The sequence below is a fragment of the Nestor notabilis genome, unplaced genomic scaffold (assembly GCF_000696875.1).
Source record: "Nestor notabilis isolate BGI_N333 unplaced genomic scaffold, ASM69687v1 scaffold3174, whole genome shotgun sequence".
NCBI lineage: Eukaryota > Metazoa > Chordata > Aves > Psittaciformes > Psittacidae > Nestor > Nestor notabilis.
In genome coordinates, this window is record NW_009925897.1 from 6,898 (window position 1) to 23,015 (window position 16,118).

The window sequence follows — 16,118 nt, forward strand, 5'->3', positions numbered from 1 at the left end:
TTTTGTTTAGATCCAGATTAAACTATTAACAATGATTTTTTGCAGATTACTTCAGTCGGTCTTTTATTTAATGGGTGCCATTCCACAATCCTTTTCCAGGCAAAACTTTAACTAGTAAAATTTAAGCCATTACCCTAACTCCTAAGGGGAAAGTGTGCTCTTATTTAATTTTATTTTCTCTTTTGTCAAGATTTTCAGACTGGTTTAGGACTGGTGAGAACTTGCTTGCGAATGGAAGTCACACTTACACTTGCCCTGACACTTCAGCATACACAGTGCTCCCACAAGGCTTTCACTGAGCTCTGAATTAAAAAGGTTGTCTGTAGCTGTGGACCTCTGGTTTAGTCACTTGAAAGTTGTATTACTGGACACATCTATTTTAATAAATCTAAATGCTATCTTTAACAAACTTGATGGATTTCCTGGGAAATGGTGATAACTGCTTGCCTTTAGCTATTTTTAGGCATCTGACTTGGATAGAATGAACTGCTTCCTTTGTTGATAATACAAAGAATTTAAGCTCCTCACTTTAATCCTCTGAACTACATCTAAATTAGATGCCAAGAATAGCGTGAAGTAGATGGTGTGAGTTCTGTCCTTCCCACCTTAAAGAAATCATTTCCAGAAATATTAGCTTAAATACATGGTGTCATCTCTTAAAATCACTTAAAAATGTGGCTTCAGGGTAGTGAGACTGCCAGGTAGAAGCTAAAATTCCTGTGACTTCTCTACTTGCTACGCACATTTGGAAGTAAAAGGGCACCTCAGATACGTTCATATCCTCTTTGTGGCTTTCTTCTGGAAATCAGGAAAGTGGCAAACACAATGACTAACAATCCCAGGATACTCAGGCCCACTGCGATGGGAGCTGCTTTGCTGTTTTTATCAGGAAAACATTCTTCTTCTGAAAGTTAAAGGAGATCAGGAAATGTGTTATAGCAGGACACCGTACTCCTAGACTATACATCTTCATTCCAGAAAAGTTAAAAATTTAGCAAACACAAGGCAGAAGTTCTCAAAACCATGGGTTTTGGGTTTTTTCCCTACTCCTTTCTTTTTCCTGAATTATACTTACTACATTTTTATCTGTAGTGAACCTTACCTCAAGAAAACACTTGCCCCTTTCAAAATAGCTACCTGCTTCACTGGAGAATGACTCTGCTCTTTCATGTCTGCAGTAATTGTTTTACCATCAAGATCAGTACATACACAGTAGGAGGCTTGCTTTCTGCTAGCAGATGTGGAGCATCCCACTACAGAGTGCAAGTCTGAAAATAAAAGGGCAAGACACATCCTACATGGCCAAAAACTGCTCATTTGTGGCTTGTAATTGCCCCTGCTCAGTAAAAAGAGTCAGACCAGAGAAGGGAGCCCAGCACATCGTTGGCACAGCAAGGATCCTAGTTAAGTCAGTGTTTGCTAAGAAAAATCAAATTCTAATTGTTCTCTGTGTTTAATTCAGAATATCTGTGGATAACTGTGGCTGAGAACACCCAGAGATGCCAGGAGCCTTAGGCTTAGTCCAGGGGGTTGCTTTAGCCGTACCATTTTAATCTTATCATACATATGATAATATCAGAAAAGGTTTTCATAGACTATTCATGGGTTGTTTTTTTGTTTTGACACAAATAATATCTTTTAAGAGCCATCTAAAGACATATACACTCTAAATATACCTGTTAGCTACAGAGGGGGAAAATACTGAATTTCTCAGCCAGTCCCCACCCAAATGAATATTCAAGACATCTTCCGATTAAACGGAAACTCATTACTTAAAAATCAACTTCCAGACTGGAGTAAATGGTCGGTTTTCCTATGGAGAGACTACACCATCTGGGTCACCAACATAAACAGAATATTTACTCAGTAACAATGGCAGAATCAGTCTCAAATTCACAATACAGCAAGTGTAGCCTTGGGAGCAAAGGCAAGGCCTGGGAAAGATCACTAATGTGTTATCCCAGAACAGGATCAGACCTCTATCTTCCATCTGATCTATAGGAAGGGTCCTTACTTGGGGTCCAGGGAAACCAAGACCTCTAGCATGATGCTTAGAGTGGCACTTGAGTAGCAAACTATGCTTTACACAGGGTAGCTTGATCAGCTGAACCCCACAATGTATGCCAGCATAGTGATAAATCCAGTTTATACCCAGGGTATGAGGGAGATAAAACACCCTCTGCCACTTTCACTCCCTGTGACTATTCCAAGGTAGATTTTGACAACACTTTAAGCCAAAACCCTCCATTGTTATTGTCCTATTCTGATGACTATGCTGGCACAGATCATAGCTTAGCTTGGCTTCTCCCCAGTGGGAATCTTTATGCTGATGGTGGGCAGTTAGCCCAGGGAGCATGTGGAGTGCATGACACCATGTCACAGCTCCAGAGCCTCCACACAGCTCTGCCCAAAATCTGATTCTCTTCCCATCTGATCCAGATGGTGATTTCACATGATGCAATGTCACAAAGCCAAAGGCACCAGCATTCTACTAGATGTTGCCTTTTAAAAGCTTTGCCTGGTTAATGTAACCTGCTGTTAAGGAAGTGAGCTGAAAAGTGTTTGCATTTAGGTATTGCAAAAGCCAGAGATGTTTGAATTGTCCATTTTGCCTTGACAAAACCTTGGGCTATGAACTCTAGGAACTGTTTCTGATATACTGAAGAGAAGTTCAGAAGACACTTTTACAGCTTTCTGGACTCAAACAGGACAAGCACAAGTAACACTTCTGCAGTCTGTACAAAACTGTAAAGAACTTAAAACCAATGATCGTTAGCGTTTTCTTTTTCTTCCCCTTTTAAATATAAGCAAATTAGGAGCAACAGAAGTGAAACTAGCAGTCTTGAGACACCCAAAGAGAGGAGGCTGGTGAAAAGTCATTCCTTTACTGGGGATTTTGTCTTTCCAAATCTGAATATACAGCAGAGGTACGGAACAGTTTCATAACTATTTCATGGCCAATGGGGAATTATTTCAGAGGTGGTAGCTGCTTTCTCAGCCTGTTGGTTAAAAGCAAAACTGATTTAATTTTGTGTATGGTACTGATTAGCTGAGATTAGCCTGACCTTAGGCGGGGGGAGGAGGAAAAGAATCTTTCTAAGCTCTGTCTGCTAGAGGTGAGGCCATACCAAAAGCTATAAATGAACTCACTCACTGTACAAATTTGAAAGGGAATGTGGGGATCAGATGGGATCTCATGAGCTGTTTCAGCTCAGTGTTATCCCATGAAAAATATCTTGATGAGAATTAGAGCATAGATTGGATTTTCAGTGCGGCTTTTAAGAACTTAAAGAAAAGCATTCAAAACAGAGAAAAAAAAAAGTCTCAAAAAGCCCCAAATGTTGTTTCCCATTATATTCCTTTTAAAGTAAAAAAGACAGCCAAAATGGCGACCTAACAAAAGAAAGAATCAGTCAAACAGAGCCAAACTGAGTAAAAAATCAGATCTAAAGTAAAAAGAAGACTACAGGGGCCATATTTTGTAAGCATGCAGAAAGTCAAATGTCAGAAGGGAAGGTTTTATCAGTGCATCTGAAGGGCTGGAGAGCTGATAAGCTTGTCTGTCCACCTGAATTCTTGTATGGAAACACCTGCAGAGGAAGTCACAGAAATGTGAAGATGCACAGTTTGAGAGACCACAGGGTCCCATCTAGTCCATCTCTCTGGTTTTTGTAGGATCTTTCATGTACCTCATGAAAAGTACAGCAGTGGACCATGAGAGTATCCATACTGTGGAGCATGGGAGTTTCCTGGTGCACTCAGCAGTCTTGGACCCCACAGCCTGGCCAGGTCCTAGCTGCATTGCTGGACAAGAAACAAGGATGACATCTCATTTCCCTGTGGAAGGAACCCCAGATGTGGGTGTAGGAAAGAAGTTGTTATGAGCCCCGGTATATTCTCCCAGTGTAAGCAATCCAGAGATTAGGGAAGTCAGTACTGGTCTGTCTTTGTCTTTTACAAAGCTACATGGTTGCCTCTTCGTGATGCTACTCAAGAAGGGACAATCTGCAGAGATAAGCATCACATTCATTCTGAAACTGTGAGTGTACCAGTTCTCCTCCTCCTCAGGAGCACACGTCACCATGTCTAGACACAGCTGCTCTGAGAGTATCATCCTGCTTTCACAAATATCCCTTATGGGTTGGCAGTTTTGCTGCTACAGCTGTGGGACTTCATGAGAGTCAACAGCCTTTCAAAATAGCTAAAATCTGACTATATTGAGAACAGTAACCTTGAAATGATCTGTACGTATTAGAGGTTTGGGTATTGCAATGGTGATGAATACACTTCTGCTTGCTATGGGAGAAAATGCATGAAGAATAAAATTGTGGCTGTAGAGCTGAACAACAAGAAGGTGAAACAGCAGGTACTTAATGCAGGAGGAAAAGATACTTTTCCATCTCCCACAGGTATTAGCACTGTGTTGAAAATGATGCAGAAAAGGGTGAGAAAACAGTATCAGGCAGGTTACACTATTAAGCTATTACAAAGCTGTGATTGCGCTATAAGTGTAACGTGATCACCATATGTGTATGGTTATAATCTAGCAGATTATATCTATCAGGCTACCAGAGTGTTGACATGTAAATCTTAGAAGGGTGGAAAAGGTATCCTTCTCCTTACCTGTTCCAAACTGGTTACCAACAATATCAAACGCCTGCACCTGCATATTAACAAAGAGTAGCTGAAAGTTCTTCTTCAAATTGAAGGTTTGCTTGCTGGCACACTTAAAGGAATTCCCCAGCTTTGTTGTAAACATCTTCTCTTGTATAGCTCCATAGTAAAGCATACCTACAGGCCATAAAGACAGATAAAATGAGAACCCACACTAACTCTGTTGGAACCAACATCTTTCTAAGATAAAATGGAGGATCCATGGTGCTTTGGTAAAGCAGCAGTCACAGATGTGACTAAAGCCTGGACATTTTCCGCATAAAGTATCAGTTACATTTCTTCCATGTTTAAATGAGTACAGCTCAGCTGAGCTTGGGTCTGAAAAAGCGGCTAAAATTCCAGATGCTTCTTCAAATCATATTTTAACAACTTGAGTCTGCAAGAGGGGGTTAGGATTCTCATAGGAACACACATCTGTCTTAGGTCTCCAGCACAGCCATTTCCAGACAAAATAGAGATACCATCTCCAGTATGGGAATATCTAGTCTGTATCGCTTTATGTATTAAATATGTTTTTAAACATATTCCCATGCCACAGTACTTTATGGAAAATACGGCTTAAATTTGAAGCATGAGCAGATCTCATAGCCTAGGCATATCCTTTATGCGTATTCTCCTTTATAAGCAAATACACCAGTTTAAAACAAAATCATCCACATTACCAAATCTGCATCATTGTTCTCAAGCAAAACTGCTGGCACAATAGTGTGCAGCATACTCTTGGTCCCCTTCAGTCAAAATCAGTACACCAGCGTGTACTGATACAGTTAGTTTAGTAATTTTTATCTCTGAAAAGATATGGGCTTGCTCACTTCAAAAGTATTGCTGGTGGTCTGTGAAATGGCAGCATCTGGCAGAGAGGCAGTAACAAGCAGGCAGGGATAGCAATGGCTCTTGCCAGCACCGCTGGGAGGACCCAAAGTGTATTTGAGGATTTTAAAATTTATGATTAAGTGAATTAGTTTGTATTTGCTGCAGTTTGCAGAGGAAACCTCTGGTCATTTAGTCTGAGAATGTCCCTAGGAGACATGTCATCTGGATCAGCTCTGCTTTTACTTTAATTGCTGTAGATCAGAATAGGCTCCACTTGAGTTAATAGAAGTGCTCAGCAGTGAGAAGAAAACTAGGCACTGAGCTTCCAAAAGCTCAGTGCTATTAGGACACACCTGGTCAAGCTCCTGATTTGTTTTCCTTCTTTCAGGGGCAAAAGTCAACCCAAACACTTATGAGTAACAAATGGCAAAGTGACATAATGTAGTCGTTAACCTGTCACAGATTTGATATGTTGGGAGGAACTTGTGCAAAATTAATGTCAGAGAAAATCTGAAGTAATAGCTTAGAATTTTTGTCTCTGACCTAAACAATGTTCTCTTAGCAATTCTTGGGATGTAGCATCTGGAGCAGCTCCTGACTGTTCAAATGGTGAGAAGCAGGGCTATATCAGAAAAAGAAGAGCACAGATGAGGTCTAGGATTTCAGGATGAAGAACATCACCCTGGGTCCGGTTCTTATTTCTGCTAAATCAGGACATGCCTCTTCTCAATATTGATGTATTTGAAATCTGGATGCAACTCTGCACTTCCGTTATCCAGATACTGTATTCATTTAGTATGCTTATTAGTTTGGAAAGAGGCATCCAGCCAAACTGGAGTCACAGCGTTTCTGTGGCTTTGCAGATAAAATCTTTGAGGACTGTTTTATATATTAAATTTAGGTTTGAAGTAATGTCTAGTCAGAGAGAGGTGGGGCAGGGACAGTTTTTGAGGACAAAAGGAAAATTGAACAATTCTGATAAAACTACAGCCTAGTCCCTTCTCTTGCATTTTTATCCTGTAAGATTTAGGTGAATGACTTGTTGAAAACCTGATAAAAAACATAATTTGCAAAATCCAGTGTTTTAAAGATATGAAAGCCTATCCCACACCCAGAACAGTTTGATATGAATTAAGACGATGTAAAAATCACTAACCTTCAGAAGGTAACTGTAACCTGGTCTCAATTTTACTGACATAGTACCTTGGAGCTTCCTGCAAAAGAAGATGTATATTTTATTCATAATACATCCTCATAGTTGTGAGGGGAAAAAAAAATACAGTTCACCACAGTAAAATGGTCACAAAGTATTTCCCAAAGAAACACATTCTAAAGCATCACCCTCAGGATCCAAGAACCAACTTGTTTTTCAATTCCAGATCACTCCATCTAATAGCTAAGAAGCTGGTGTCATGCAGCCACTTCAGCTACATCACCAGTTCTGCCCAATTCAGTGAAACTGGACCATACAGAAGTATTTTACACACACTACTAAAGCTAGACATTTCTGTGATACTTATGGCAACCAAAAATAGGAGGGAGTTAAACAAATAGTATACATTGCACAGATTAACAGGCATGTTATAAGGATATTGTTATTCACCTGTTCTGCTTTACTGAGGGTCCCTACAGTGCTCTCCTGCACTGAATGAATCCATGCTGACCTGCAGTCTGACTGTTTGCAGGACCTAAGCCCACACCTTCAGAAGAACTCAGGACTCTCAGTACTTCAGAACACTTTATGCATAGATACCCTTTGCATGAGCAAACTGCAGAAAGCAGCAGAGCTTCTGTGTTCATTGTCGTTTTGATCTGAGAGAGGTGAGCAACAAGCTTGAGAGCTCATCTCATGCTAGTACCACTCCTTTCCTATTTTGTCTGCAGACAGCAGTCACCATAAATGAGGAAACAGAAGCCTAGATGTGTAGGGGAGAAATAACTGTTCTTCTCACCCTGCTGACACTGTTGATTCTGGCTGGCTTTTCTTTTCATATGCCTACAGACTGTTGACATGGAAAACACCTGGTACAACAACACAGGCAAATTACCCACCAAGTGTCCTGCCTGCATTTCCCCTAAACCCATGGCGCAACCCAAACGTAGTCCTCTCCTCAACCGTCTCAAAGTGAGAGACAGCCCTAGGAGCTTTTCCCTGGTTACAGCATTGGAGTATAATGTGAATCTTTAGGTAGCAGCCCTACTACGCATTTTAATTCCAGCTGTGAGTACACTGGGACTGATGAGTGCAGTTGGTAGACAATGAATGCCTCCTGTGCACCCACTTATAATGTTACACATTAAAAGCTGGTAGGATGGATTGGGAAAATTTAAGAAATAAATACACCAGAGAAGGGGTTCTCAGTAATACTCCTACTTGATGACACAATGAGGCGAGGTTAAATATTACCATTTTTTTGGTGGTAGTACTAAGTTATGTTTGGCCACAGTTAGCAACTTGGCTTGGGGAAAACACCTGCTCCTACTTCACATCTTGTGGGCTGGTTACAAAACTTCCTTTTTTCAAGTTCTTTGCAAAAGGCAGCTGGCAGTGGTGACTACTGAGTCAGCCACTCACCTCCTGCTACCCTGCATAGCACCGCAGCCCTGTGGCCTGATCCAGCTCCTCTTTCACCCATGAAAGTAAGAAGTGCCGCTGTGGGAGTACTCCTGGTTCAAAGCAGTTAGAGAGGCTGTGGAGGCCAAACACATAAAAAACAGCAGCAAAATTATTTCATATTAACTTGAATTTCAAAGAAGTCTAAGGTGAGCCCTGCTGTGCTCCTCTCTTGAGGCTTATCTTTAAGTGAAGGGCGGATTGTCTAATGCTGTGCCAATAACCACCATTTTCAGGGCAAGATGGGTCAAGTATCTCCTAAAGGTTCACATCACCCTCCTTAGCACTGTTGCAAGCTGGGGTACTTGAATCACCAGACTTTTTCTAAGGATCCTTATGACACAGAAAATGCTTGCCTTGTTGCTGGAAGCATACATTTAAAGCAAACACTTATGGTCTGAACTGGTCCTTTGTTTTAAAACAGCTCCTTGATTTTTTACCTCACTTTTCCTTCATAGCTTTTAGAAAGCACTGCCATAAACTAAAATCAAGATGATAATTAATTGAAATCTTTTCTCTGCTCAAGCGTTAACAACTCAGGAGTGGTATAATTTGCTGTTGTCTCTTGGACTTTCTATGGAAAAGACTGATTAACCACTTGTACTTAATTGTCATTAATTTGGGCTTGGAACCAGGATGTAAGATTAACATTTTGGCTTGATTAATTGAAGGACCCAGATCAACAGTGTTGGCCAGATACAGCTCTGAACTGCTATCGAGCTCCAGGACATGGCCTTAATACATGTTACACTCAGTCAGAGTTTGATGGGATCCAACCCATGCTGTATTCCTCACTGCCCATTTATGACTTTATACACAGTATTAATTTCTTAATTTCTATACACAGTTAGCCCTGCTGGAATCAACACCCAACCTTAGTAGCTTTCAGTACTGTGTGCTGCCTCCCAGAATGTGTAAACCATATAAATGTCCGAGGAAGCAAGAGTATGGCTGCACTCAGCCATTTTCTCCTGTGGTTATAATAGCAGCAGCACTCTTGGCAGCTTATGTTAAAGCCTCATCCACATATGATGCAGTCCCAGTGGGGAACATGGTATCAACAGATACAACGTCAAAAAGAAAGCTCATTTTCCCACTGTATAAGCAGGGCCTTTCTCTTGCTCAACTTTCTCTGTGTACTTATAAGTCTCCTTGGTGTGGTACATTTTAAGGGCACTTGTCTACAATTTTGTTGTTGTAGTTCACTTGTTTGGAATTTTCCACTGCGAAATTAGGTGAAATTAGTCCCTTTCAGCTGTGGATGGGCCATGGCTCCTGGACACTTACAACTGCACAGGCTGCCCTTTGAATTTAACAACTACAGTTGGCATTTGGCTGGGCAGTTGTGATACTTGGCATTTAAAGCAAATGGCTAACCTCACCTGTATTCAGATGGTCCTTGAGACACCATTTCGTAAGAGCAATTTGATAGCTTGAGTCAGAGCTCCCAGCACACATACCTTGGTCATCTGCAGGGACTCCAGTCCCAAACATGTTCCCTCTGTTCCACTCCAATTCAAACAGCACTTTCTATCAAAGGATGGCAAGGCACTGTACTTATCCTTCATTGCACACATGAACCTTTCCAAATTGAAAGTTCAACTAGACAACACATGATTTAACATTGACGTTAGCCCTGCTCTGAGCAAGGGGTTGGACCAGGTGGCCTCCAAAGGTCTTTTCCAACCTGAATTACTCCGTGGTTCTGTGAATCTAGCCTCTTGGGAAGGACAGGAGTAATAATGCCTTATATACAGGTCAAAACTATCACAGAGATAGAGGAAATGCCATTCAGCCAGTACAAACTGAATTAAAGGCAGTCTAAACTCCACCTTGCCAATCCTAAACACTCCTCTCTAAAGGCAACAATTACCTTTCCAAAGGTGAAGTTTATAAACCCTTCACTGAAACTTATGTTCAGCTCAGATTGCACCATCCCACAGCTTCCAAATGTCTGTGTCGCATTAGGGTTGACAATCATGTACTCCATCTGCTTCTGTGGAGAGAAGAAACATTGCAGGGCTGCTGCTGAAGAGGAGAAGGGAAGATTAATAAGAAAAAGATACTTATAGCCCCCTTCACTTTTTTATTTTTCCCCAGACAGGCTCTGGGGCTGAATGAACAGGCCAGTGGTGGTGGCAGCCTAACTGCTGTCTGCCAGGACTGTTCCCCACTCCTGAACCACCACTAGCACTTGTCTGACACATCACCAACCTGTTCCAGTGTGTTAAGATAGCAGAAAGTAATAGTTTTCTGCTCATTCAGTGAGCTGATACAATTCAGAGCAGGGTCAGATGAGTGCCAGTGGTAATTTAAAGAGAGTGAGAAGTGGGAATTTGTGCCTAAAGGCAGAGGAAAGATTAAGACAGAGGCAGATAAGGGTTTAATTGCCTTTGACATGTGTTGCTCCTCATATCACTCTGGCCTCCTCTCTATGTCCTGTGTAGTTCATCTCGACCATCTACCAACCCACACTGTAGTCTGAAGGGAAAATTCTACAGCCCTGAATGCAGTTTAGCTCCTTCAGTCTCATCTCAAACACACCTTACTTTTGGAATAAGCATCTCACCGTGGTCTGGTGAGGTCAGGAATCATGCTTCCTCTCTGGCTTCTGTCAGGAAGATGGACGATAATTACTTTAACCATCATTAGATATGTAAGAAATTTTCAAACCCCAAACATGTAATGGGTTTGGCCCAAGGCATATGAACTTCAGAGCCTGAGGCTGTAACCCCGCATATTGTATTAATGGAGGCTACAAAACCAAAAGTCTGAATGACATAATCACACTTTCAGGTTTTATGACATCTTTTGCTGGACTATTCATACCATTCACTGCTGCTAGGAGAAAGTACAAGCTCCCCAGAACCCCTGCTCTGGTCCAGCCTGGCAGTTCCTGTGATCCTAAAATCTTCATGCGTCAGCACCAGGGCAACCCATCTCTGAATCCATGCCTGTGAACTGACAATTTCTTGCTTTTGTTGCAACTCACAGTGTCAAGCCCTTTACTGAAGTCAACTCAAATTTCAGCTAGTCTCCCATTCTGGGAAACACAAATAATAGAAGGCTGATCTACCCCCCCAGTATTGCTACTGCACAGATACCAGTGAAATAAGAAAGCACCCATACAACACGCTGACACCATCATACAAGCCAAAGGGCAGCAGCTCAGATGCTGTGGCACAGAAAAGGCCTTAGACTGCTAGCAAACCACTTATTTTTATCACGCAACCTAACTTCTGAGAATTGCTTTGAAAAGAATGAATTCCAGCTAATGAAGAAACTTTGTAATGAAGTTGTTACAAAGCTCGGCCTTGTAGTGCTTCCACCTTACCTTCTGTGCATTTTGAGCCATCAGCTGCAAACCCATGACCGCTTTGATGCAAGTCCTGTTCCCACTGGAAACGGTGTATGTGCCAGTGGGGATGGGATAAGGCTGTGGTGCAAGAGTGGGTCTTGCTGTTTTCATAGTAGATGGGATGGTTGTTTGAGTCCCTGGACGAATGGTTGTTGCATGTGTCGTGGCTGGGGCTGTTGGACTCTCAGGTAGTGTTGTTTGATTTCCTGTGGTGGGATTTACAGTTTGCATGGTGGTGGCTGTAGTATTTATGGCAGTAGCTGTCATTTGTGTATTTGGTGTTGTATGTTTTATGGTTGTGTTTGTGGCTGCCACTGTTATTTCTGTGCTCACGCATGTTCTGGCTTGCTTGGTGGAGGACACAGGGTGTATGATTGCATTCTTCACTACAGGTGTAACCATTTCCAGTGCCTGGGTTATAGTCTGACCAGCTGCAGTTGTGTTGTCTGCTGATATTGTGGATATGACTGTGGGAGATTTCTGGCTGGTCACTTGAGTGGTGGTTGCTCCTGCCTGGTCTGTCATGTGAATGCCTGGTGCTGTTGTTACCTGGTGTTGGTCTGTTGCCTGCACAGTTATTCTGTGGCTCATGGATGTTGTTTTAAAGGAGCCTATGCTGTTAAAATGAACTGTGGTACCTTGATAGGGTGAAGAATGATGACGGGGGAGTGGCTCAGAAGTAGCTGTATGCTGGAAGGATATGGTTTCTGGAGACAGTTTGACCTCTAAGGCCACTTCAGCAAAGCAGAAGAAAAATGCTGCAAACAAACAATAAGTCAGTAGTCTAGAAACCTTTATGTTTAACATTTCTGCTTACACCTACAACATAACTGCATTGAATTTGGCCATGAAATAGCCAATATGATTTAATTCTTCATTTGGCTCCAGTCATGATAGAAGAGTGAAAGAAGACATGCTGTAGGACTATCCACAACTTTTCACCACTCCCTCAATCTTCACACCTCTGAATAAACCCACTGCAGTGGAAGCACATTGGCTCCCAGCTCCCTGTACTACTTCTATTGCTGAAGAAACCAGAGGATGCCAGAGGTGTGAGCAGATCTTGCACAACCCCCAGGCAGCACAAGAATTCCCTTGTAGGCAGTAGTACAGCAAGATTTGCTAGAAGTAAATTATTAAAGTCTAAGGCAGATGAAGTGGGTGTAAGAGCTGAAGGGCTGGTTGGTTACTTACCAACAAAGCATGGGGAAAGACATTTTTTATGTGTGAAGGAAGTGCGACAGTGTAATGGCCTTACAGTGATTCACAATACTCTGGGAAACTGGTCTGGGAGACAAGGAAATTCCAGATATTTATTTATGGTTTTGTTGTAGCCAGGCCAGCACGAACCCTGAAGTTCTTCCTCCTGGGAGGTACCCAAGGGGATGCTCCAAACAAGGAAAGACCTTTTAGTGATGGGCTTTCAGCAATGAGACACACATTTCAGGGTACAGCATCCAGAGGCATTTTGGACCACATCTGAAAACAGTTCCAGCACCAAAATTACACTTCCATCTTACAATATTTACAGAGACATGTCCCTTGCAGAACTGAAAAGAAAGTATCTGGCTCCTAAATAACAAAGTGAAGAAAAAGTAGAAAAGTACACTGTAGAATTCATGAAGGTCACAGCTCTTCTGCTTGAGCCTGTCATTATAAGTATGCAAGAAGACCTTGTAAAGACAAGGTCAAGCTGAAAGAAATCATAAATCACTGATTTATATTAATTCTTTGATGCACATGACGCTTCAGGTGTAGTTAAATGCTTTTCTGCCTAAATTAGCTTGAGGACAGAGATGAATTCTCCAGTTTGGAGAGAGAAGGGACCTGTGCTATAACGAACTTGACTGCCATTGTAGCCGTTATCACCATAGAAGTGCAACCTGACACAGCTGAAAAGCCACAAAAATAACAAGAGAGATTCCTCTAATTGTAAATTTTACCAGAAGGAACCTAAAAATGCCATAATTAATATGATACCTTAGGTCTTTTTCTCCCTTTCCCTTAGTGTTTACCACACCTTCTGGCAGAGCTGAAAAGCAGATAACTTCTCTCCTTCTCTGTGTGCTGGTGGAAAACCAGAGCAGTTGCCATATACCAGCTATAGGTAGCTGCAGCTAAATGTATTATCACAATAAAAAAAGAAGTAGTTGCCGTTTTCACTTCTTAGCTTTTTACTTAACAGATTGGTTTTGATTACTGACCAGACAACACTTATCTTACACACATGGAGAGAAACATTATTTCACTGACATTTGGATGCCAGCCATAGCTTTTAAATGAAATTTTGTTTTCCCCCAAAGGTCATTTCAACCTAACTATTTTTCGTTACAGAAACATTCAGCCTGATAGGGTCACTGAGGATTAAAGTCAGAAATGCCTTTGGGGTGGCCCATGGCTCACGGTCACCAGGTGACCTGCCAGCTCCTCCAGCCTCCCACAGCTCTCCCAGGCATTTGGAGCTTCTGCCAGGGCACAGCCACACTGCTAAACCTGTTGGCCTGGGTCATCTTCTCAAGAGGCATTTGGCCCCATCAGCTCCCAGGCACAGGCAAGGATTGTTCCCTGGTTGCACCTAATGAGTTTGGCTCTTCCTGGGTGGCTGTTGGAGGTAGCTGGGTAGCTCTGCTGAGTGAAGGGGCAGGTGGGCCCATGGATGCCAGTCCTACCCTCCTGCTAAGGTCTGAAAGGTTTTCGCCTTGGCTCCCTCAGCATTGCAGCATTGCCTTTCAGGAAGCCTGGCTCAGCTCAGCAAAGGAGCCACCTGAACAGCTCTCCATTCCCAGCCCCTTTCACAGCTCTGCCATGAAAGAACAAGGAATACTCGCAGCTCTACATCCTCTGTTAATCTCCCCAGTTTGGTTTGTTGGTTTTTCTTCTATGAAGCCAGCTCAAAATGTCACACAACAAACATTTTGCATGAGGGACACATGCTTCCTGAGGTGTGTCTTCCTGGAGCAAGCTGCAATCTCCTCATCTCACCGTGGCTTCAAAGTAGCGTGATACAAATGCCGAGGGCTGTGTTTCTGCCCAGCAAGTCTTGATGCACGCAATGCTCCAGAACAAAACTCTCATAAAAGGATCAGGGCAGATCTCAAAAATTCGCTGTTCCCAGTCTGCCCCTGGAGCCCCTATTTTCATGTTTTGGTGGCAAGTTTCAGCCAATGCCAGCAAAGGAATATCAGTGCTTTGCTCCCAGGCTTTCAGTGGAAAGTGGAGCACTCAGTGCCATGATCTGGCTGTGACATTTCTCAGCCTGCTGTCCTGTAATGGAGTGGGTAAAAAAACTTGCTGAGGACTTTTTCCCCTTCTTGTCTAACCACGCACTCACGCTGCTCAGCCACCCAGCGGGTTTGTTCTACTTTATGCTGCCCAGAAGAAATGCCTGTGTTTAGCTGACTGATTTTGTGTGGACACAAAAACCTGACTGAGCTCCTACAAACACTGAGATCACTCTGGCTCCATCTGCTTTGGTCTGAGTCCTTAAGGAACTGTAAAGGCCCCAAGATTTTCTGAGGGGTTTCAGTACTGTCATAGTTTCCGTTAAACGTAGGAGCCATTTCTTAAGCATCCTTTGTTCCTTAAACTCTGTTTATGTGTAATTCCCTTTCTGCACAGAAAAACTTCACTGTGGCATTAAAAAAACATCACAAATTATTAAAGGAACGATCAAAAAAGGGTAAGGAGCTGAGGAAACAAGCTCTTTCTAATAAAAAAGATCCTTGTTGACCCTGAGTTAATGTTACTTCCTCAGTCTGATCTTGCTCTCCTTTCATGAATATGGTTGGGGGCTACTTCAGCAGACTCTGGCTATGAACTGAATGTGGGAAAGCAGAGCAGATACAGCAGGAGCTGCTTATGGTTGAGTCCCTGCTCACTGCACTGGGAGGGGGACAGATGTTGTTACTTGTGTGATCCCTGTGTGCCAATGGCAAAACCTACTGCAGAAAAACAGTGCCCCACCAGTGAGCTCAAACCTTTAGCCATAACACAGATTAAGGCACGCTCTGCCCTTCTTCACCTGTCAGATTTTGTACTGCTGTGGGTGTTGAGGGATGACTTTGCATGCTAGGTCACATTCTTGATCAGGATGGCTCCACAGATATTCATAGAGCAGCATTAAGGATTGAAGGGTGACTGTGATGTGGTTTGTCACTGAGATAAGCCCCAGACTGCCTTTTCCAAGCCCCCCACCTCACTCTTGCTTTCCCAATCATGCTCTGCATCTTGCAATGCAGACAAATTACTCAAGCAGCACTTCCTTAGTTCTTATTTGGCTTGTCAGTTCTGCTGGTCTGGAAATATTAAGAAAAGCAAGTCCAAGAAAGTCTGCTTCTAATATTATTTTGAACTGACTCCATCACACAGTCAGAGTTCGTCACCACAGACTGCAAGGGAAGATTCACAGGAAAACATCAGACTAACTACACCAGCTGCAATTAAATGTATTTCTACTTATTTCTTAGCAGTGGGACTTTATTAAAAGCCCTTAGTGCTAGCAACAAAACTGTTAAAAGTTTTCAGTCTGTTAGGTGCTGTCCTGACTACAAGGAAACAAAACCAGCATAGTCTACCTCATTTTCCTCATAGAAATGATGGAGAATATTACTCACCACAGGTGAAGGTTAGCAAGATGAACTGCCGCGTGCTCTTCCCCAT

At 42.5% G+C, this 16,118-nt stretch overlaps 1 protein-coding gene across 1 annotated transcript; it reads right to left on the minus strand.

Moving 5' to 3' along the window:
- Positions 1–764: 764 nt before the first annotated feature.
- Positions 765–16,118, minus strand: LOC104404738 (lysosome-associated membrane glycoprotein 3-like). Its single transcript, XM_010013255.1, has 6 exons — positions 16,073–16,118; positions 11,436–12,217; positions 9,975–10,097; positions 6,644–6,701; positions 4,624–4,791; positions 765–904 (listed from the first exon to the last, which is right to left on the minus strand). Exons 1-6 carry the CDS (start codon positions 16,116–16,118, stop codon positions 765–767), a joined length of 1,317 nt encoding a protein of 438 aa, XP_010011557.1.

Coding starts and splice junctions, on each gene's coding strand:
- LOC104404738 (XM_010013255.1), bottom strand. CDS start 16,118: ATGGGGAAGAGCACGCGGCAGTTCATCTTGCTAACCTTCACCTGTG. Junction 12,218..16,072: donor CTTGCTAACCTTCACCTGTG/GTGAGTAATATT, acceptor GTTTGTTTGCAG/CATTTTTCTTCTGCTTTGCT. Junction 4,792..6,643: donor GTTACAGTTACCTTCTGAAG/GTTAGTGATTTT, acceptor TATGGCCTGTAG/GTATGCTTTACTATGGAGCT.